The sequence below is a fragment of the Mixophyes fleayi genome, chromosome 2 (assembly GCF_038048845.1).
Source record: "Mixophyes fleayi isolate aMixFle1 chromosome 2, aMixFle1.hap1, whole genome shotgun sequence".
Classification (NCBI taxonomy): domain Eukaryota; kingdom Metazoa; phylum Chordata; class Amphibia; order Anura; family Limnodynastidae; genus Mixophyes; species Mixophyes fleayi.
In genome coordinates, this window is record NC_134403.1 from 198,054,494 (window position 1) to 198,078,606 (window position 24,113).

The window sequence follows — 24,113 nt, forward strand, 5'->3', positions numbered from 1 at the left end:
GGGTTTAAAATTCTCATGACAAAATACTATTTTTGTCAGCAATTACAGTGCTGCTGATATCTGGGAGATGATCAGCATCACTGATAGGCATTCCCTCTTAAAGGAATGGCCAACGCTTAGAACTGATGGGTCCTATCTTAAATGCAAACCGGGTTTCCTCCAAGTTAAGAAATCTCATAGATTGTTGTAATAGTGTTACATAGTTGGGATGTCCTGTCTGTAAGCAGAAAATATCTGGAACCAATTTTAGTAACTACAGATGGAATTGCAGTGGGGGCATGTTTAGCTGGAATATAGGTTATTGTTTTGGGTGCACAGACTTATATTTGGTTTTGTTTTTTTTTTTGATGGGAAAACAGGAAGGTGTTAAAAATTTTGCGGTGCAAAGTTTCAAATAGCCTATCTGGGCAGAAGCTGATTGTGTTGTGCAGAACTAGTGTATAATAAATATGCTGGTCATTTGGACTGCTTACTGTGTAACTTTTCAAACAGTTGTAAGGTATGCTATGATTACCTGCTGAGGTGCGGAAGTCCAGATTTGAAAATATTTGATTCATGGAAAAATTATTAATTTCAAAATTGTTTAGGCCTTGTTGTCTAGGCCTAATCTGAGACTAACATGACACAGATCGTCTCTGCCGCAGAGCCCTTTGTGTCAGTATGTATTTATGGGCACTATTATAAGCTTGGATCTCTGATGTCCCCGGCCATGGCATTGCGTGTTAATAAATGTTATATGAAAAAAAAAAAAAAAAATGGGAGAAAACTGTTGCAAACACCCCTCCCCCCCAAAAAAAATTAAAATTAAAAACAAAACATGTGGGAAGGAAAAAAAATACACATTAACCTGTTTTGCATACACATTTTAATATGACCCAAAATATACCAACTGAAAAGTGCGTTTCCCGTTCATTTGCGCTCATTGACTTGCCACAGGCTAGGCTATATGATTGCACATGGTTTTTATTTTGCGACAGACTGGATAAGTTAGATGAACTGTTGCTTACCACTGTTACCTACTTGTGACTGGTAAGTTAGTGTGCATACAAGTTAGGTGCAACAAATTGCATCTATCCACCAAATTGAGAATTATTTTGTTGTATTACGAACATAAAGACCACAAAAATGTAAGATTTTGTGTGAGTTTGAGTTTTTTTATTTATGAAATGGACCTGCAATTCCAGGGTTTGAAATATTTACTTTTTTTTTTTTGTAAAACACTGCTGTTTTTAAAAGTACAAAACACGTTTTTTGTCCACAAAATATTGCTTTAGTTTTAAGATGTTACTATGCCTTGCCTCTTGTGTTCATGCGGTTATAATTCTGTTAAGCAGTCCTCCCTGTTCATCTTTTCCTTCCCTGCCCTTTTTTGCATTTTAAGTGGGTTTTTCTCTACAATATGGCATATCATTTACTTTATATAAAATAAATTGCATAATCTTGATATATTTAGAATATACCATTTTAAGTAGTCTGTTCCTAAAACTTCTAGGTGTTTGGTTCTCTGCAGGGCATTTCTTTGCCCATGGAGATAAGTAATGACACAAATTGAGTGTAATCGCATGTTAGTTTTTAGCAGTTTTTAATACCTGGCTATGCATTTGCAAGTACTTCTAAACATTTTATTAGCAATTTTGAAAGCTACTGGCTTATTAAAGTCATTTTGCCCTTAAGTTGGCAGTAAATCCTGCTGCAGAAATAATATCGGGTTTTGGTTGTAATGGGAAAATTACAAGCAAGAACAAACATGGTGACGAAGTGATCGGGATAATGTAACGTGGTATCATAGTAACAGGCACTGCTAAATAATGGCAGGCTATCTGCATTATATATATATATATATATATCACACACACACACACACACACACACACACACACACACACACACACTCTTCTCCTTTTATGTAATATAATGCTAACTTCTCCAACACACCATCTCCTTTTCTGGCCACGGACGCATACTGCTTGCCCATCCAGTTGAGGCATAAAATAACTCTTCATCATTTGTGGCCTTTAGACTTGTGAGTTACAGCCAGAAGATAGAGCAAAGTACATCTTACCACTCTCAGGGGCCTATTTATTAAGCCATAAACCATACGGTAACGGCTTTCTCTGCATGGTTTAGGCATTTTGTAAGTATCTAACAAAAACCTAACGCAGGAGATATCATAGATATTTAAACATGATAATTAACGGGGCAAAACCCTGTTAATTAATAACTAGGCCCCTTAGTCCTCGATACACTTAAAACATTTTGGGTCTGACAAGAGAATTAGTGCATGCATTACACACATCCAATTTTGTGTAATACATGCACAGAAGCCGCTTTGCAAGGTCCCATGACACTCGACGATCAGTGTGAAGGTCCAGGTCAAGCTGTTGTGCACCTACTCTGCTAATGTCCTTAATGTTCTCAAGCACTAGTTTCTATCAAAATGTAGGCCTTTTATATAATTTATTTTGAGTAAAGCATATTCAGAGCTGGTGAACTGGGAGGGGTTGTCTGAGCCATGAGTAAAAGAATGAATTATACTTGGTGTGTTTTATTCATTGGACAGCTCGTTAACATAAAATCTCTTATTTGTTTTTCTTGTCCTTGGTAGCATTCCAGCCTTCGCTGGCAGTCGTCTTGTTTTCTTTTTTAGAAGCTGTAATAAGTAATGTTTTACATGATCAAGTGTAGTTCTGTGCTGTCGGAGCACACAGCTTCTAAACGTTTTCTAGACAGTTTATTGCTGCATTATGGTGTCACTTCAGTATGCTTGCACAGATAATACTCCACTTTTATATTGATTCCTTTGTGGTTTGGTGTTAAACTCTACCATTTCTAATAGCAAATAAGTTAATTAAACTAGAATTGGTGTTTTTAGGGTTTCTTTGCCATGCAAAGTACTATTTGTTATCTTCTGCTGCACGGCTGTTGTGGTGTGTGTGTGGTTTTTTTTGTTTTGTTTTTTTAAATTTAATATTTGAACCTGCATATGCTGCTGAAATTAACATTTAATTTACTTTCAAGCTGTATTATACAGGTGGGGCGGGGGACTTGTAATGTAATCTTTCTCGCGATGACCTACTTTTGATTCCCTTTTCACACAGAGGCATGGACCAGGGAATAATCCACATTGGGTGAATGAGGCGACCAGGGTTATTCACGGGTTGGAGCTGGATATGCTTCTGTGTGAAAGGTGGCCCCGGTTTATTCAACATGGGTTCAGTTAAAAGCAGCTGATTTGGAGGGGCTGGACATGAAAATGCAGGGGAGTCACAGGTCCAGTGTTAAGGGCAGTGAAATTTGCACAAAAGAGAGGGTGGCGTTGTGAAGGTTGTTGCCTATATGGAACAGATGAATTTGAGAATATATCTTGTGTTATAAAGTATTTTAGCTTTGAATTAAATAGTAAAAGCTAAAATTATGGTTTGTTCTTGCAATGATTTTGTGGCGTTCAAATAAAATGCAGATGCATGCATCAAATAGAAGTGTGTGTATGTGTGTGTATATATATATTCTGACACTGGTTGAAATATGTAAAAATTATAAGTAGGTACATATTACTAGAATTATGAATTATCAACAAATGCAGCTGTTGTCTTAACATCCTGATCCAGGATAAATGAAATACATGTAGGAACTTTAAAAAGGAAAAGATGAGTGTATGAGCCATAGCGGTGGTAATCGTTTTCACGATTACCACCAATCCGACATCGGCAAACCCTCCATCTAAAATCCGAGTTTCTGGCAAACCGATGTGAAAATAAAAGGACTTACCTTGAAGGCAACGCTGGAGATCGCCGATTGGATCACCATGCTGACAACAAGTTATCCCGATTGGAGAAGTGTTCGGCACTGCAGCTTGATGTTATCGCGATTAAACACTTAACCTGAGGGGTCCCCACATTGCCGCTTTAAATTTTTATTAAAAGACGTCGCGATGACATCAAGCTGCAGTGCCGAACACTTCTCCAATCGGGTTAACTTGTCAGCATGGTGATCCAATTGGAGATCTCTAGCGTCGCCTTCAAGATTAGACTGTTTATTTTTACATCGGTTTGTCAGAAATTTCGGATTTTAGTTGCCTTGTCTATGTCGGATTTTTCCTCGTCGATCAAGCGTACCCAGCCCGAGCCATACTGCTCTGATGAACACTTTGTTACATAAATTGAAATTCCCATTTGGTAACCCAAGAATATTGATATGCTAAAGGTATTTTTCATATTCTTTTTCGTTTCAGTGAACATTTGTCCTGCTCATTCTCATTCTTCCTTCATGGAGACAGCAATGTTTGCACAAGTGTGGAAATTAACCAGCACCAGCCAGTGTACCTACTTAGCGAGGAGCACCTTAACCTAGCCCAGCAATCCAGTAGCCCATTTCAAGGTAAACTGATAGCTATGCTTTCCCTGTCTTTTTTTCTTTTGTCAAGAATTAATTCAAACTAAAAATTTATCAGAGAAGTAGCCTTAAACTCAAAATGGGACTTTATAGAAAGCTAATAATTGGCCATACTGTTATTCAATGATTGTGGAACAAAAGCACTAACTCAATGGTAGTATTGTATGTATGTTTTTAAAGAGTGGTGGTTTAAGGAAGCATGACATGAAAATGTCCAGTAATACTGGCACATTTGCTAAATATTGTTGGTCACTTTGATATAATGGTCACTGCACTTGCTGCCTTTTCTCATATACATAGTCTGCATTTGGAAATGTAGCCTTGTGAAAAGGCAGGTGCAGTGACCATAGGGATCATAAATATAACAAAATCACCTAGTGAAATACATGCGGACAACGTACCTTTCATGCACTTCTTGGGAAATGTGTTTACAAACCATGATCTGAACAAGCCCTATTAGTATCAACACACACTCATTAAAAATACTTTCAAGATTTTACAAGTTTTTGTGATACTTATTAACTGTCCCAGGGCTGGTCTCAGTGCAATTTACACAGCACTGCTACATCTGTTTTATTTTTTTGTTCTCTCCCTCCCTCTCCCGTAGCATTATTGGGGCCAAATATTTTGTGCATGAACTTTCTGTGACCATAAGTTACAAGTGTTTAAAAAACATCTTTACAATTAAAAACATTATAGTGTCTGATATTTTAGTTGGGACAGTTTTAAACGTAGTTCTGGATTTCTGTCAAGATAAGGTCTTCACAGTCATGAACTGGTGTGAGCAAAAAAATATAAAATGTAGACCTTCTTTTTTATTTTTAGAACATAAAATGCCCCTATCTTTAAGTATACATTTTGAAGTCACTGTAATACAATAATACTGGTTTATTTTTGGGGGTGAATTAAATTTTTCTTTTTCTTCCTCAGTTATCTTAAGTCCATTTGGATTAAATGGCACCCTTACAGGGCAGTCATTCAAAATGTCTGACTCCTCTACCAAGAAATTGATTGGTGAATGGAAACAATTTTATCCAATTTCATCCAGTGTAAAAGAGTGTCCAGATGAAAAGCAGGAAGAAATGGATTGGGAGGATGATTCATTGGCAGCTGTTGAAGTATTAGTTGGTGAGTATCTTTGCTACGTAATATTGAATCATCATTTTCTTAAAATGATGATTCATTTTCTGATTACCTTCATGTTCCCGTAGTCTGTGGAATGAATGGATTTTTCTTGTTGGATTGAATGGAGGTTCAACCTCTTCTTCTTTTTTTAAATTTTTATTGTTTTCACAACATAAAGTTCCATATAAGCTATAATAGGAATCGTGTGAAAACAAGAATACAACCAGAACAACAAGTTTTACACGCATCAAATTAAGTGGAAAAATATAAGGGATAGTGGTAGTCAATATATTGATGACAATGCTTACCCTGACATGTTAACGGTGAAGATGTCCTTTAACTGACAGACTTATAACCCCGACCGTTTGAAAAAGTGACGTTCAACAGTAGCGATCAATCAACATCCTGACACCAGTAAATGACATAACTGTCAAATGCGACACATTATTCCTGCTGTTAAGGGGGCAATGATAGGAGGCGGTGGCTGTATGGTTTTTATTTTTATAAAAGCTTCTACATTGTACAGCCAACGTCTCCTTCCATTACCCCCTTAGCGCAAATGTTGGATGTCACTTTTTCAAACAGTTGGGATTGTTAGTCTGTCGCGAATGACCGCTTCGGTCTCAACATGTCTGGGTACGCGTTGTTGGCGTTTTAGTCCATCATCATTTATTTATATAGCGCCATCATATTCCGTAGCGCTTTACAATTGGGGACAAACACTGTAAGCTAATAAACAAACTGGGTAAAACAGACGAGAGCGAGAGCCTGTCAATGGCCTTCTGGACATCAAGGGAAAGTGGTATAGCAGGGTTCTTTGTACAGTAAGGCTGACGGCTTAATATTGTTAATTGTCACTCTGTTATACTAACTGGACATAATATTTCAGGAAAGGGAGCGCCATAGTTAACTGTCACACAGGGGCCAAAGGTCTTTGCAGTTTTTGGGAATAACAATGCCAGCGGATAACATTTGCGTATGGTTCTTGGTCTACGATGGAGTTAGTGGCACCATCTGTACGGCAATAACACACTGCATGTTAAACGAAGACCTTATTAGCTGTGACGGTGAGGTCTTTATTGAGCTTTCTTTGGCCAGCCACAGTTTTGATGTGGTCTTTTGATGAATCCTGAGCACCACACCATAGGGTTGTTTATCTGGCCAAGAGAGGTGGTTTCTATCAACCGTGACCTTAAAGTGTGCATGATCACGTCAATGCATCAGGGTGATGAAGAAACATTGAAGAAAACTCACAAAATCCAAAATCTCCAAAATGCAGCATATTCTCAAATTATTGCGATAAATGTATAGTTATTTATATCTTCCTTTGCATCATGGGCATTCGTCCTGCACCTCAGTAATGGAAGAATATGAAATGTGTGGATGGCTATTAGTGTCATATTCCATGAGACTGCTTTCTGCCTGTCACCTCACACTGTAGGTCACCTACTGTTTCCTTCACTTGCAGGAGTATCCGTTTAAGTTCATATTTATGCTATTTAGTGCAGGGGGCATGAAATAATGTTTAATGTTTTTTTTCTTTGTTTTTTTTAAATTCTTTAATTTTTGCAGCTGGCCATGTTCTGGGTGCTTTGATGTGAACAGTGTAGATAAGTCCACATTATGCTGGTACAGGTGACTTGAGAACTAAAGGTCACTCACACCATGGCCATATTGGGTTTGTACCAAATCATGCTTGCTTCCTCCCTCCCTCCCTCCATTTTTTTTATTTTTATTTTATTTTCTCGTTTTATACTACTACTTCATTATCAGATCTATTATATTGAGGATGCACATATGAATTGTTTTTAAGAAAAGACTTTTACTATGCGAAATGCACCTATAGGTCAATGTATATTTGTAGTAGATGAGGTAGGGTGATGGAGCTATTTTAGTGTCTAAAAACCTGTAACCTTGGTGTAATGTTTCAATTTCAACTAAGAACACATTGTACCTATATCACTTGTACACTATGGTAGTAGTTCAATTACCAGCGTTATGCTTGAGAGTAACGCAGGCCGTGCATTATTACCGTTAGTATGGTAATGTTAACGTGGCTTTCTGCTCGCGGCTCAGATCTGCAAGCAATAATCAGCGATGAAATTACCGTAGTAATGGTAATAGTGTGGTCTGCGTTATTCTCAAGCATAACGCTGTCAATTGAATTCCCCTACTATGTATGTCCTTTGCAACATCATACTACAAGGAATTAAATATGTTCTAGTATTAATGCTTTGATATTTAACTTTATCAGTGTTTTTTTTGGGGTTTTTTCCTCCCCCTTTTCTTGATTCTTTATTGACTTGGATGGTACTTTGATCAGTGTGCTTTCCACAACAGCACTTATTGCTGAATTTAAAAGCTATCTTTCTCCCAGAGGAAAAGGAAGATCTGTGCCAATGGAAATTAGCATCCTCGCACTATTAAGCTAGCATATGGAATAGAAGCAGTGCATTCTGCTGATGACCTATCTGTTGAGTGAATGATAATTGTTCTTCTTTACTTGCAGCACATTAAATGGTGACTGTTATTGGGAGGTAAAATGAGAAGTGTTTTTAAACCTTATACTTCAAAGATTATTGGTGACACAAATCATGCTCCAAAATGGCCTATGGATGATGGATTAGACTTTTTTCTGCCTTCTATGCTCCTGATCCTAACCTGTTTGTCTTTGTATTGAATAGCTAAATGCTGGGTAGGGTATGATTTTAAGGTGCTCTCTCTGCGTGCTGGATGGTTAGCCCCCTCTGTTCCACAAGTCTTACTCTAGGTTTCTACACTGCAGTACTGGGAACTGCATTCATGTTTTGAAATACGCAATGTATAGGAAGCTTGCTGTCTAGATATGCCTAGAGGAGGTTGCTAATAGTCTCAGAGAACAGCATTGTATGCATATTTGTAGATCTGAAGAGGAAGGGGGTTAAAGTGGACAGGTTTTTTTTTTTTTTTTGAGCTTGGGTATTTTGTTTGGCTGATTTACTGCTGGTACCAAATAAATTTATATCAAGAAGATCTGTGAACCTCATTCATGAATTTGTCGAACATAATTATTTTATTGTAGAAAAATATTATGCAAATTAAGGTTTTTGTTTTTATTTCTCCCACTGATTTCTATCTCTAACTTTTCCCACTCAATGTCATTTAACTTTTTACCATTGCTATTCAGCATTTATTTCGTTTACAATGTACTCGCATCGATCCCAAAGTAGGTGAACACTAAGAAAATAATATAACAATTTCCCCCATTTAAGATTATTATTTCTTTTTAAAGCGCTAAATTTATAGTGTGTGCACTTACAATTCCATAATTGACAGTTAGAGTTTCAGGGATTCTTGTCACACTACTAGTGAAGAAATCGTGGAGCTTGAAAAGCCCAATGGATTATGATTTTTTAAGAGTAAGTGTAAAAATAGGTAAAATTTGCACTTACGGATGATGGTGTAAATTGCATGTAGAACATTTCTAAGGCTTTGCACCAGCACAAGAGACTAGGGTGACGAGACAGAACAAACGAACCCCCTTGCTCCTAGTTTCAGGGTAATCTCCTTCCAAATCCTAGGTTCACAAGTGGTGGGGCTGCTCATCACACCCCCCGAGTAACACAATGTGATTTGAGTAGTCTAATGCAAGAGGGTTTACTATTTATCTCCATATTAAACCAATAGTGCTATTGTTTAGCCCATTTTATGTATTTAAACTATATATTTTTATTTGGTTATATTTTCATTGTACTCTCTCTAAACAAGACTATATTGCTGTGCATATAGGAAATCGCTAATAAGCATCATTTATTTATCTTTTCTAGCTGGTGTTCGAATGGTGTATCCAGCATGCTTTGTGCTAGTTCCTCAGTCAGACATCCCTACAGCCAGCTCATCTGGGTCCACTCATTGTTCAAACACTTGTTTAGGTGTTCAAGTGCCTGCTTCTTCCAGAGATCCGGCCATGTCTTCAGTCACTCTAACACCACCAACATCCCCAGAAGAAGTTCAAACAGGTTATTGGAGTTTCAATATTGTATTTTTGAATAATGCTATTGAAGCAGCGATCACATGGGGAAAAATACTAATATATATATATATATATATATATATATATTAGTATATGTATGTATGTATCATAAATCCCTACAGCAGGCTGTAAAAGAAGCTTGGTAATTACAACCTCCTCTTTTTTTTTTATTTCCTCTTGATCTTTAAAGAAACAAAATGTGTGGTTACTGCTTTAAATTTACCAGAGAGATCCCTTAAAAAATATGGTTAAACACTAATCCTATTTTTATCCTCTAGGAGACCTGTCAGAATAATGTACCTCCCCGATTTATCCTCTAATTTTGAGTGAAGTTGAAAGTGTACTCGGGCGCTAAAGAGAACCGCCACTCCATTTCTTTTAAAAGGGCCATTTGCAAAGAATCCTAACGGGTATCTCGAGTCCCTCAGCTACGGCGGGGAGTGGGAGGAAAAATGGGTTTCCTGGAGAGCTACGTCTGCTTTATGTTTATGAAAAGTGGTGAGCGCTAAGCGCCGCTTGTTAGGGGAGTTTAGACCTTTAGTGTAGAACTTAACCATATTCTAAGGGGTCCTGGTGGAACGATTTACCAAACGAGAATGCATATTGTACTTGAGATCTGAGTCTGGAGTGACTATGTGGAAGGAGAAGGGGCTTGGGGGAGGGGGGGGGAAATGGTGATGGGATACTACTAATCCTATTTTTATGTTTTTAGAGAGACTAAAAAATTTAGGTTAAAGAAGAACTCTGTATTGGCACAGTCTGAACGTGCAGGTCTTTTGAGATAAATGATCTAAGAATTAAATGTTTGTCTCTAGTTTTAAATTCAGTTATCCTTCAACATTTGTTGTGGGATTTGTTTGTTTAGAGGGTTTTGGTTTTTTTTTAAATTTAACTAACTAACCTGCACTTTATTTAATTTGCTGCTGAAAACTTTCTTCCTCTTCACACATGCCTTTCTTCATACTTTTTTCTGCAATGATTGACACTTACAGCAAGGGGCATGTACAACTCTTTCTAATGCATCCATCCTGTGTTACATTGACATAATCATCACTTCTAATAAGTTTCCCGTTTTCATTCTTTTTGTTTTTACAGTGGATGTCCAATCAACTCAAAAGTGGATGAAATTTCCATCCGCGTCAGACTGTTTTAATTCTGATAGTACGAGTCATCATGGTGGAAAAATACCAAGGAAATTGGCTAACCAGGTCGTTGATAGAGTTTGGCAAGAATGCAACATGAATAGATCCCAGAACAAGTAAGTAGTTCTGCAGTCTTATATGTAAGATTGGACTGTTTCACAATATCCATTTGTTTTGCTTCTTCATAAGGCTCATAGCAAAATGAGTATGTAATTGTACAATATTTAAAAAAAAATAAAAAATGAAAATCCAGTGTAGCCACTTAATTTTGCCCTCTTTATAAAGCATTACTTAATAGCTGGTAGTTGTTTAGCAAGTGATTATGTATGGAAACCTAAAATGTTAGTGTCATGTTATCCTGTTTACCTTATTGCCAAGTTTTGTTATTTGTTTTTGGGTTTTGTTCAAGGTAAACATGCATAAGAAATTTACTTTTCACTGGTCATTCTACCATACCTGTTAGCAGTCAATAAAGTAACATGAGAAAACTGTGCCCTTATATAATTTCAAATCTTAAGTTGCCCCAAGAGGCAGATTTTGTTTTTCTATGGCTCGGCTGAACTGGACACTCACATGGGGCGTAGTTAGTGTGGCCAACCAATAAGTGCACATACAAACCACCACTAGATCAGGATTTTCTAGTTTTTTTCTGTCAAAGTATTATCTGATTGCATTTTATTCATAATTTGTGTTCGTTTTGGGCCCACATCTGGGGAAATAGCCGAACGTAGTTCTCGTTATGGTCAGTTACAGAAATGTTTGATGAAAATATTCTAGCTCTTTAATATATTTCTTAGTGTTCTTGACACATGACAAGTTTTTTTGTGTGGAGACTTAAACAATTAGTGCTGCTTTTGAGGCACATTAAGGTTTGTATTGTCTCCAGGGTTACTGATTGATCTGTACTCTCCACACAACAAGGTTGTCATGTACCAAGGAAAATTCTCCTGCCAGGAGGGTCTGCTTTTATATGGCCACCAGGAGGATAGCATCTCCAGAATGTCTGAGGACAAGCCCATTGCAATCTATGGAAACCCACATGGTTTATCCACAATACAGTGTACAATTTGTATTTCAGTAACACAATTAATTTTGTTATTTACAGTATCTTTGCGCTCAATCTATAAAGTTGTCGTAATAAAATAGATGCTTCTATGTCTAGATATTTCCTTTTCTCATTTGTGTTGGTAATTGTACTTCTAGTTATTTTATTATAACTATTTTAGAAGGAAATATTCTGCCTCTGCAAATGGTGTGTGTGATGAGGAGACCTCTGATAATGCGACAACTTGGGATTTTGTAGAAGCTACTCAAAGAACAACTTGTGTCTGTTCAAGGTACAGTACAATTCATAGGTTTCCTGGAATTAAACATGCTTTTATGAGTAAAAATGTTTTAGCCCGGTTACTTACTAGCCTGGCATTGACAACTTGCATGCACAAAACCCATAGTGTTTATATATCGGATATATTGACTTTGTTCATCTGCAAGATAAACTGAACTCTCACACTCTTTTAGAGGGAGTGGGTGAAAGACCCTAAAATTCCCATAGTTGTTGGTGCTCTTTGTGACACCTTTGCTTATTGGATACCAGATTAACTGGGGGGAGGGACATTGGGACCCTTGGGGTAGCAATTTTGCAACCCACTGGTTATGGGGATCTGCCCATTATACCATAAGACAATTTTTTTTTTTAACCAAAGAGAAATAGTCTTAATTTTTAGTTCACAATTGAAAGCCAAGCTAGATGTTCTGCCAATGGTAATCCACAAGAAAATTGATAGTTTTTTTGTTGTTGTTTTTTTTCGTTTTTTTTTGTTTGTTTTTAGTGTTTTTTAAGCTAATAATGAGGCGATCTGCTCCTTTTGGAGCCCTGCCGCACAACTCCATTGACCGGGACCTTCCTTATCTGTTTAGCCAATCACAAGTGGTTTCCTACATTAACTGTTATGTGACTGCCTGGCAGTGAAGAGAGTCCCAAGGACTCTGCGATTACTTCATTGAATTTGTGTGGAAAAACTTTATTTTAGTGTAGTGGTGTGCAGCTCCATTGATGTTTTACAGTCAGTTCATTGAAATTTCTCTGTGAAACGCAGAATCCCTTTAAAATTACTGGGCCGCAGAGATGAGTGGTGAAAAAATTGCAGGATGCTGGTTAAACAGTTTGGGTAAATCCCTAATTGGGATGACTCAAGTTAAGACATGCTTTGAACACACTGAAATACAACAGCAGAGCGTAAATAATTGTGCTGTAACGCAGACTCAAGTATGAACGCAAATTGGTTTGAACTCACTGAATAGAATGGGTTTAATTTGTTGATGTATTTTTAACTGATGTGCAATGCATGAAAACACAAGTTAGGCACAGAAATTGAGTTTCAGGGTGTAATTGGCCTGATTCCTTTATGGTTTATCAGTTTAACTGAATAAAAACTTGTAGCTTATAGTTTTTGGGGGTTTTTTTGGGATGGGGGGGAGGGGGTTACCAAGGAAAGTCTTTTATTCAAGACTTGTGTTAATTCATATCTTCATGACCAAACCACTTTCCACAGTTTACCATGTGCTGGTGTTATACAAATTATGATTTAACTACTTTGTTTACTCTAGTAAATATCGTGGCACAGGTTATGGCACCCGTTTTGTATCGTGGTGAAATGGATTTTTTGTTTTTCACAAAAATGATCTAGTTCTGAGTATATGGAAACTAAAATGTTGTCTACTTTTATGTATAGTATGGTGCTGTTATAGGGTCTAGAAAGAATTGTACATCTTATTTGTTTCATAATTTTAAACCTTGTAAATGGTTATTCTATATTCACATTTACTGAATAAGTTTCTTTAACAATAGTACTTTGTTGGGGGTCTCTCACTGGTAAAGAAAGTTATATAATTGGCAATCCCCTTTTAGGTTAGCCTTATTTGTCAGCACTAGTACATTCCGTGTAATCTGGATCTGACCACTGTTGACATACTAGCCATACACTCTGTAATATTGCTGCCAATATCAGGCAACTGGCCCAAGATTGCAGTGTGTATTGCCTAGGAAACACCCCAAAGATCCCATTAATGAAATATAATGACATAATACACTCACTTTGAACGTTGATAATTACCCCATTAAATCCAATTAATTACCCTACTGTCATATATGCACAATTCTAAGATATACCTCTGTACACAAAGTATCCTTCAATTTATCCACACCCATGTACATGTGTTATCACCCTACTACTTACTATTTATATAATACTAGGAAACAAAATGTAGTAGCATTTTATTTTTAAAAAACTCGGTATTGAATCAGTAGTTGCTCCCAGGCAGCCCATGAAGTGCATTATATATATATATATATATATATATATATATATATATATATATATATATATATATATATATATATATATATATATATATATATATATATAATCAGTGATGGGTACCCTAATGCACTTCATGGGCTGCCTGGGAGGACCTCTAACCTTAAAAGGGCTGCACATTGCACTTAATCTCCGTAATAAGCTAAACAATACTTTGCTTAAAAGGGAAACCTATCTGTAATAACAAATCATCAGGCACTTAAAAAAAAAGTTACATGCTGTACTAAAGTTAAATGCTTTTCTCTGATTGCATTTTGGGGACACTGCTACCATGGTTATTGAGGCCTTGTGCTTGAGTAGGCTCTTGGCTTTAATCTCTTCAGCGTTCTTAAAGCTCCAGTCCCTCTTTTACTCCCTTTTTAACATAAACTCAGTTATTAGTAACTAAAAAAGTCCATGGAGAAAAAACAACTAATATAACATATCCTTTAGCATCTTTTCTCTGGTTTCCCATTTGGGGTGCTCTGCTACCTTGGGGATATTCTAAAGCTGCTCCTAGGGGAGGGTACGCTTAGACATAGCTATGCAAAAAACTTTCCATACAAAGCTAGCTAGCTTTGTAGAAAAACACATTGAAATGGTAAAACCTTGTGAGCTATGGACAGAGGGGATAGCTGCTCAGCCGAGGCACCATGTCGCACCATCCAGGAGGACCTCACCGATGTGGTAGATTGGGCCGTGATATTTTCTGGAACTGAAGGTGAAATAAGCCCTAAGCCATCTGACAATGGTCTATTTTGTCGCTGGCCAGCAGAACATCATAAAGTACGAGGAGACTAGGATGAATTTGTATCAAGATAGACCTTCAAGGCTCTCGCCACGTCTAACAAATGAAGAGACTCTTCACGGACTTACTCTGTCCTAGGGCTTGGATATACTGTGTTTTTGTTCAGGTGACGATTTGACACCACCTTGGGCTGGGAAGGTAGTTTGGTACTTTGGATGGCCTTAACATCATGAAAAACATGTAAAGGTGACATGCAAAACAGAGCCAACTGTTCTGAAACTCTTCTTGCTATTGATATAGCCAGAAAGAATGCTATTCTCCATGTAAGGAAACTACTGTTTGCAGCTTTCACTATTTGAGCCACTGGATTCTGTAGAGTCAAAATGACTAATTTTAATTCTTTAGGAGCGATCAGTGGTACCTAAGGCGACTGGACATGCAGGACTACCTGTAGGAAAGTCTTAATCTCAGGGATGAGGAACAATTTCTTTTGAAAGTAAATGGACATGAGATACCTTTACCTTCAGGGAGTTAGTCTCAAGCCACTGTTGATACCTTTCTGTAAAAGAGATAAAATATGTAATAAAGAGTTATGGACATTCTCTTTGAAACCATGCAATAGAAGTCTTCCACACACTGATCATTTGTTTTGGAGACTGGTTTTCTGGCCTTAATCATGGTCAGAATTGCTTCCGTGGAGGTCAAGACCCTTAGCCCTAAGAATCATGGCTTGAACTGTCACCTGAAAGCCAGTCAATCTAATATTGGTGGAAAAAGGGTCCTTGAGTTAATTTTTTTTTTTTGTTTTACATATAGAAGGATCTCCCACAATGGCTCTGCCTCCATTTTTGCAATGCCTTCAAGATTATCTGCGCTATTCCAGCACTAATGAGATTTTTGGCGCTCCTCCTTTGGCCTTTTTTTAGTGCTCTAAGTATCATAGCTAAGGGGAAGGGGGGTATTTATCACCCAATAGTTCCTTGGGACTGCCATGGCATACACAAGGAATGCCTTTAGTACCCTATTTCTCTTTTGGTACCAGTCCAACTTGTGGCTTAGCCTCGAGGTCATCATATTGACTGCTGGCCTTCTTTTCACCATAAACTGATGGAAGTCCTCTGGGTGACGACACCATTCCCCTCAGATGAATGACATGTCTACTCAAAAAAATCTGCCTTCCAATTGTCCATTTCTGGGGTGAATACAGCTTATAATCATAGTGGTCTTCTTCATCGTTAGAGAGTTCTTGGTGGCCCCCTTATGACTTTTTTGTATGCAACAGCCTGACTCAAAAGGAATTGCCCTATCCTTCAGGAGAAACTGCCCATAACAGAGTTTCCCATAGTGCAGGACTCTACAGGTGGGGCTATGCACACTGGAGCCACAGCTCCCAGGGCACTGTTAGGTGACAGGGAGATGCGACTGGAGTCACTCGCTAACAATGAGTCCCTAGACATCAAGTTTGTGATGGTGACCAGGTTGACCCCTCCAGGAGCCATCACTGAAAGGCTGTGGAGGATAGCAGATGAGGTGCAGCGATCGGCGCCTTTATCCAGCTCCAGTCAGCGGTGTCAGTGCAGTGAAGTGGAAATTAAGTGAAAATCATGCTTTTATTGCTGTTATAAGCAGCACATTACGAAAATAACCATACTCCATGGGCACTTAAGTTAAAAACTGAGTTTCAATTAGAGAGGGGGTATAGAAGGGAAAAGCTTTCAGAACTTTGAACTTTATACCTAGTAGGGTCCCCCACATAGGAAAAAAAGGAAATACTGTTTACTTCTAATTAATAATACCCTAACATCTTTCCCATAGCCACATTGATACTCATAGACAGTATGTGGCTCTCTGTAACTGTGCAACTACAAATTTCAGCATGCCCTGTTAGTCAGAGGCTAGTAGTATATGCTTGGACTTCTAGTTTCAGAAAAGTTAACAAGTGTCATGTATCAAGCCTTTGATTGATGGATGCAATAGGTACAGATTTAACATAACATGCATTGACAGGAATAACTGTAATAAAACATTTACTTTCTGCAACGCACTGTGCTCATCAGCTAAACAGTATCCTCACCCTACACAGATATGTCTCATTTGTAAGCACATCACAAGTTTTAAAAAATAGTTATCATGTGTAGTACACTTAATTCAAGGAAAAAGCAATCTATAGTGAAACACGTGTTGGCATGTACACTGGGTGGTGTTCTGTTCTTTTATTGATAGCTACTACAAGTGGCGCTTCCAGATTGTATTCGTTAAGATATTGTAGGATTAGAATGCAGCACTGTGACTTTAGCAGCATAGTTGGCAATCAATAGAATCATCCCAGACCTTACAATTACATTGTGCTGGAATGAGAGATCCAAATCTTAGGATTTCTTTATCACCCAGTGTTTTAAGGATCACAGCTGGAACAGATGATTAACACTGTCTTTATGGGCAAAGATTGCAACATTGTAAGCAAATTCTAACACATTAACCCATCAAGGTATATAGTTACAGGATAGGAGCTATTGTTAGTTTCTCTTTGCTCCATTTATTTAATAATGTCATGATACTTGTAATAAGCAACATAGTGTAAATTATTAAGCGATCTGAACGTCTAATGAATTAGTTATTCTAATTATATAAGTTAATGCATGTCTCAAACTAGGAGCTTTCCTCTACCTGAATAGTAATATCTTTTGTAATAATAATCTTTTGACACTATTGCAGTATAAGTTTAGAGACACAAGAGGATTGGTATAACCTTGCTAATTTTTTACTCTGCTATTTAATACTAATATTGAAACACCACCTTTAAAAAATAGAATATACAATTGAAAGGACGATTAATATATTTCTTTATATATTTATAATGCTTTATCACAGTGTTACTTTCTTTTACATCTCACACTTTTTAAAATTCGCTGGATTCTTTTATATTTTGGAAATTATAAATACTTTTTATTAAGTGCACTACACATCCAAGTCCATTCTTTAACTTGTGATGTTTTCTGACTAGTTAAGTAGTGGCACCTCCCAGTTTCATATCTAGATGGAAATAATCATATGATCATGAACAGTGATTATAGAGAACCAACAGAACCACTCTTGATATTTTCATATATGAAAATCTGGTGTGACAGTATTTCCCTCCTATTGTTTGCTCATTTGGTATACACAGCTTGCTTGGCATATCACTAACAAGTGACCTCTCCACTTTTTAGGAGCAGGTTAACGACTAGTTTCCTTAAGAGCATAGCACTCCTCTGTTTCGCAACAGAAGCATTGCAGGCATCTATAGCTACATTGCAATTTTTTTTTTTTTTTTAGCCATATCCATGTAATGCGTTCAACGGCACATGAGCATGATCTTGGAGGAATTGTTTAGGGCTTTGCATGGTGTCCAGCTCCTATACAAGCAGTAATGCAATCTTTTGATTGGGATAGCTTCTGCCTGAAGATTTGTCTGTTTCTCTACCCCCAGGAAAATATCTAATGTCACAGGATTTTTGTTTTAATGCAGAGGCCCAATCTTCCCCCATTAATCTGTAGAGTGTTCGCTTTCAATGCGGTGCATTGAAATGATATTGAAATACTTGCAATGATCACCTGAACATTAGATTGAAAACTACAAGAACCAAAAGGAATGTTTCTTTGTCGCATCGATAATTCATTACTAGATGGGAACTATATTCAGCCAGCTATCACATGTACCATCTCCTCACAAAACCATAGTTGACAAATTGAACTGGCTGTTTAGTCACCAATCTATGTATTTCATTACTTTTTTTATTTAGGGTTCTTTGGATGAAACTTAATTTGAATTATTGGAAGAAATAATATTGTTTGGATATTGGTAACCTTTTTGCTTTTTCTCACAGGCACAAAAATCTTAAACAGAGGAATTTAGGTCAACCGGGGCAGGTGGCTCCTGCAGGACCCCAGCAACAAGCAGCTCAAAAGCACAAGACTAACGACAAGCAGGAAAAGGGCGACAAACCTCAAAAGCGCCCACTGACTCCATTTCATCATCGTGCATCTCTTGGTGGTGATGATAACATGGAGACAGACACTGCAAGCCAGAGACTTGGTATTCGTTCCCAAGACAGTAGAGGACGTTTCTCAAATATCAGGCCCAATGATGTAGCTAAAACCCCACAACTGCATGCCAATGAAATGGGAAACTCGCCTCCACCTCCCCCCCTGAGTCCTCATCCTTGCGAAGTTTTAGATGATGGGTGTGAAACTATAAAAAACCCATCAACACCTCAGAGTCAGCATTTCTATCAAATGCCAACGCCTGATCCACTAATTCCAGCAAAATCGATAGATGAACGAATAGATGGCTTGTCTCAATCCTTTGCTCCAGCTTTCACAGAAGTCCTTGAACCAACTGTATATGTTGGCACTGCAGTTATCTTGGAGGAAGGTGAAACTGACAACACCTGGAAGTACTACAAGGTCCCAAAGAAAAAGGAATCTGAGTTTCACCCTCCATCACTTCCAAATGATAAACTGAGAGATGATGCCTTTGGTCCTTCTGGGAAGGAAAATAGTACTTCTGTCACCGAGTGAGTAGCATGATTTAATTGCATATTTGTTTCAGAACACACAGGGAGACATTTTTATCTGTGTTCCCTGTAAACAGCCACATTCTAACCCTTTTTTGTTTTTCTAGTACAATTTACAAAATGAAAGCAAATGTCTGATTGCTATCAACAATGCCAAATTTTGTATAGTTAACGCAGCTCATAAATATTACCTACAATGTAGTGTTTTGATTGACGACCTCAGAGTAGATTTACATTGGGGGTAAATGTTATAAATCTGCAGCTTTTTAAAATTGACAATTTACTGCAATTTTTGCCAGCGGATTTGACACCTGCTGGATTGTGCCTTAACTAAAATTGCTGTTTTAAATCCAGCTGGCAGAATTTCAGAAAATCTGCAAATTTTTTTGGTATAATTTTTTATCTTTTAAAAAGTCACAGGTTGATGCATTTGCTTCTAGGTGTGATCCATTCTCTGTGAACACTTTGTTTGCATTTAGCTAAGATGTACTATACATGCCATTTAGACATCATCGCATAATGTGTTCTATTTTAAGTTTCCAAACACAGAATGTTCTGTTTTCTCTTATGATTTATCTTGCCTTTGGATTCTGCAGGTTATTGGTGCAATGTAAAAAGCCTTTGAAGATTGCAGAAGAGTTGCTCCACAAGTATCGAAGTAAAAGCCAATACATCCAAACAACTATATTGGATGTTGATCAAGAGCCTGATCCTTACGCTTTTGTCGATGGTGATGTGGAGTTTGTGTTTTCTGATGCCAAAAAGGAAAGACCGGTCACCGGTGAAAGAGAAGTGGGGAAAAAACACAAGGTTTGTTCGCTAATAATATTAAATGCTTTTCTCTTTCATCCAGTCTGGGGGACACTGCTTACCATGGGGTTGTGGAGGGAGCTTGGGGAGTTGGCACCTAACTAGTTAACTTTTAGTGCTGCCGACAGACCCCTCCCCTCTATAATCCCCCTGCCTCTTCCTCTTCCTGTCAGTTTTTTTCAGGTGCCCATGGAGTTGGGCAGTGTTTTTAGTGCTTAGTGTAATTTTATTACTTTTATTTTATTCTTTTAATTTTTACTTAATTTTTTCCCAATTGCAGGCTGGAGTGTGTTCTAATATAGAGGACACACTCACAGCACAGCAGCGCAGACGCTCCCCTGTCAGATGAGAGCCAGCGGCTCTCACTGCCAGGGACAGGAAAGGAGATGGAGGAAAGGGTGTCTAAAATTGAGAGTGACAAGCGGTCTCACGGACCGCTGTCACTCCTGAGCCTCCCCGATAACCGGCGCTGCCATTGCAGGCATAGAGTTCCGGTTATCGGATATGTCAGTTGACGGTGGCCATTTTGGATTTCAGGAAGGAGATCCTAGCAAGAAGGGGGCTATACCTGGATCCCCCCTCATGCATAGGAGGGGGCATCGGGTATTATCCGCTGCGGAGACCTCCTCTGGAGGTCTCCATTACTCTGCTACAGAAAATTAATTTTTATTTTTTAATCGCTGCAGAAGCTGCATTACTGAAGGGGGGGAGTTAACACATAGAGCTCCCCCTCCTTCCTGAGAGAGAGATGGTCTGTCCCAGTCTTCTGGCGCCAAGGAGAAGCCCGGGAGCAGGCACCAGGATACTGCTGTTGGACTTCTCCCCTGTTTGGCCTATGGCTAAGTATCTGATTTATTTAAACACATATGCTGTATTGCTGTGTACAAGAGGGCTAGTAGGAGTTATATTATAGTTCTCCTACCTGCTTAAATATTATTTTGTGTTTAAAATATTACAAGTACAAATTTTTATCTTGATTAGTTGATTCTTGTAGTTACACTTTCCTCTATACATATTATATCTCTCTCTCTCTCCCTACTCAGCTAAAATTTTTCAATTTAAGTCTGTGTGTTGATGTGCCTTCCTTTATTCAGAAATGCCAGATAAGGGAAAGGGCCCTAAATCAATATTTTTTTACGTGTTCTAAATGTCATGTAAAATTAACTTGTGGGCAGAAGGACCCGTTGGCGCTCTGTTTGTGAAGCAGGGGTCCCCCCTGCGCAAACCCAACAGGTCTCAGCCCCTCCATCGGAGGAACCGGCCTGGGTGGCCTCCCTGACAAAGTCGGTTTCCTCCTTAGCACAGATTGTTTCTCAATCCAATCAATTGGGGTCTAGTGGGGCAACTTCGGTGTCTAATAAACCAAATACACCATTGGGCCTCCCTGCTTCCTCTGGTTCCAGTGGAACGTCTATACCAGGACCTTCCTCATTACAGACGGACCAAGCCCCTGTTCCCACAGAGCCGCCATGGTCCGCAGCTTTTATAAAGGGTTTGGATAAACTGAACCAGTTACTCGAATCCCCAAATATTCCGCCTGCTAGAAGGAAGCGGCCTAGATCTGATAATACCCTTATGGTCCTTTCAGACTCTGAGGAGTTTTCAGAGGAAGAGGGGGATATTAATTCTGATCCTGACCAGGTTCTACCGTTGGGACAGGAAGAAAGCTCTAAAAAGCTTATTTATTAACGATTTGGTTTTAACAGTAAGACAAGCGTTGGATCTCCCAGAACCGGAAGATCCGACTCCCAGAGACAAATCTTTTTAAGAAAGCCAAAAGAAGGGATAGCCGTTTTCCCCCTTCTGTAGAACTTAGAGATATCGCAGAAGCAGCCTGGAAACAGCCGGAGAAAAGGTTCTCTGTTCCCAAAGGTTCTCTTCCCTGTATCCATTGCAGGAAGAGGATGTGGTTCGCTGGGAGAGCATTCCAAAAGTGGATATTCCTATAGCCCGATTGGCCAAGCACGCTTTACTCCCAGCCCCAGGTTCTGCATCCCTACAGGATGTCAATCACTGCAGAGTGGAATCCCAGCTAAAATCTATATTTGCGGCTGCGGGTTCTTCCTCTAGGCCCACATTTGCGTCAGCTTGGGTTGCTAGAGCCATGGAAGCACGGGCAGACCAGCTGGCAGAGGCATTACAGGACTCTAATTTACTTCCCCTGGCTTTGCATTTGAAGGAGGCATCGGGGTACCTGTATAAGGCGGCCCAGTATACAGCGGCTGTATCCTCTTCTATTCAGGCTGCATCTATCTCAGCAAGAAGAAGTAATGGCTGAAATCATGGGAAGGAGATGCGAAATCAAAAAAGTCCGTTGAAACCATTCCTTTTTCAGCGGCAGGTTTGTTCGGCCCGGAATTGGATACCCTGATCTCTCAGGCAACCGGGGGCAAAATCACTTCCATGCCAGTATTCCCTAGCAGGAGCCGGAACCCTCAGGTCAGCTCTTTTTCGGCAGCCTTTTCGGGGGACCTCCTTTCCTAAAGGACAGTCCTTTAGAGGCAGACAGCCCAATTCTCGAGGCTCCTCTGCCAGGGGCAGATCCTCGTTTGCAGCTAGGCGCCAGGCCTCCATGTCCCAGGAGAAGCCTGCATCATGACGACCACTCTGTTCTGCAGGGGGCGCCTGTGGGGGGACGTCTGTCTTTGTTTCAAGGACAGTGGGCAGCGTCCTCCCAAGATTCTTGGATTTGGGGTATTATATCAGAGGGGTACAGGATAGACCTGTTGGGCCCTGCTCCACATCGTTTCTTCCAAACTCCGCTACCCCGAAATCCATCAAGAAAGCAGGCTATACAGGATTGGGTCGCCTCTCTTCTTTTTAAAAAAGCTATCTGCAGGGTTCCAGATTACCAGAAAGGACAGGGATTTTATTCAAACCTGTTTCTGGTCAAGAAGCTGGATGGCTCCTTTCGCCACATCCTAAATTTAAAGGGCCTCAATGTGCACTTAAAGGTGGAAAAATTTCGTATGGAATCCCTGAGGTCGGTGATAAACTGCTTAGAGAAGGATCAGTTTATGGCGTCCATAGACATAAGACGCATACCTCCACGTTCCTATTTGGAGCGACCATCAGTCCCTCAGATTCACAGTGGGATCCTCCCACGATCAGTTTCGGGCCCTCCCATTCTGCCTCTCAACAGCGTCAAGGGTTTTCACGAAGGTCATGTCAGTTATGGCAGCATGTCTTCACCTTCAGGGAGTTTAGGTCGTGCCTTATTTGGACGATCTGCTTATCAAATCCTCCTCAGTAGATTGCTTACGTCATCACTTGTCCCTCACCTTGGTGGTCCTCGAGGGCCACGGATGGCTGAACAATTTAAAGAAATCCCAGATGGTTCCGTGTCAACGCATGGTTTTCCTAGGCCTCATCATGGACACCAGCCAGCAAAAGGTTTTCCTGCCTGTCGAGAAGGTTGCTTCAATTCAGAGCATAACAACTCAGGTCTTGTCTTCCCCCAGCCCCTCAATGCACTTGTGCATGCTGATGTTGGGAAAGATGGTGGCCTCCTTCCAGACCTTCCCCTTTGGTCGAGCCCATTCTCGTTGTTTCCAGTGGGATCTGTTGACAAAATGGTCAGGATCCCACCTTCGCTTAGATCTCCAGAGGATCTCTCTATCCCCGAGGACGAGACTCACTCCAGTGGTGGCTGATTCGGGATCACATGACGGTGGGCAGGTCCTTCGCTCCATCTCCGGCTCCAGGGCTTTTGGTCGGTTCAGGAGTCGACCCTTCAATAAACGTGCTGGAATTGAAGGCTATTCTTTTAGCCCTTCGGGGGGCCCAGTCCCTCCTCCAGGACCACCCCGTCAGTTCGACAATGCCATGTCTGTGGCATATGTCAACAGGCAGGGAGGAACCAGGAGTGTAGCTGCAATGAAGATTGCAACTCAAATCTTGATTTGGGCAGAACTATATGTCCCAGCAATATCGGCAGTATTCATTCCAGGAATAAGAAATTGGGAGGCCGAC

At 39.4% G+C, this 24,113-nt stretch overlaps 1 protein-coding gene across 3 annotated transcripts in view; it reads left to right on the forward strand.

Moving 5' to 3' along the window:
- Positions 1–24,113, forward strand: part of MED13 (mediator complex subunit 13) — an 87,202-nt gene that overhangs the window by 17,053 nt on the left and 46,036 nt on the right. For all 3 annotated transcript variants that reach the window (XM_075195307.1, XM_075195306.1, XM_075195308.1), the window contains 7 exons: positions 4,232–4,377; positions 5,323–5,520; positions 9,324–9,515; positions 10,625–10,787; positions 11,898–12,008; positions 18,642–19,331; positions 19,928–20,141. In XM_075195307.1, coding sequence (XP_075051408.1) covers positions 4,232–4,377; positions 5,323–5,520; positions 9,324–9,515; positions 10,625–10,787; positions 11,898–12,008; positions 18,642–19,331; positions 19,928–20,141 — 1,714 coding nt within the window. The remainder of the gene's footprint in view (positions 1–4,231; positions 4,378–5,322; positions 5,521–9,323; positions 9,516–10,624; positions 10,788–11,897; positions 12,009–18,641; positions 19,332–19,927; positions 20,142–24,113) is intronic.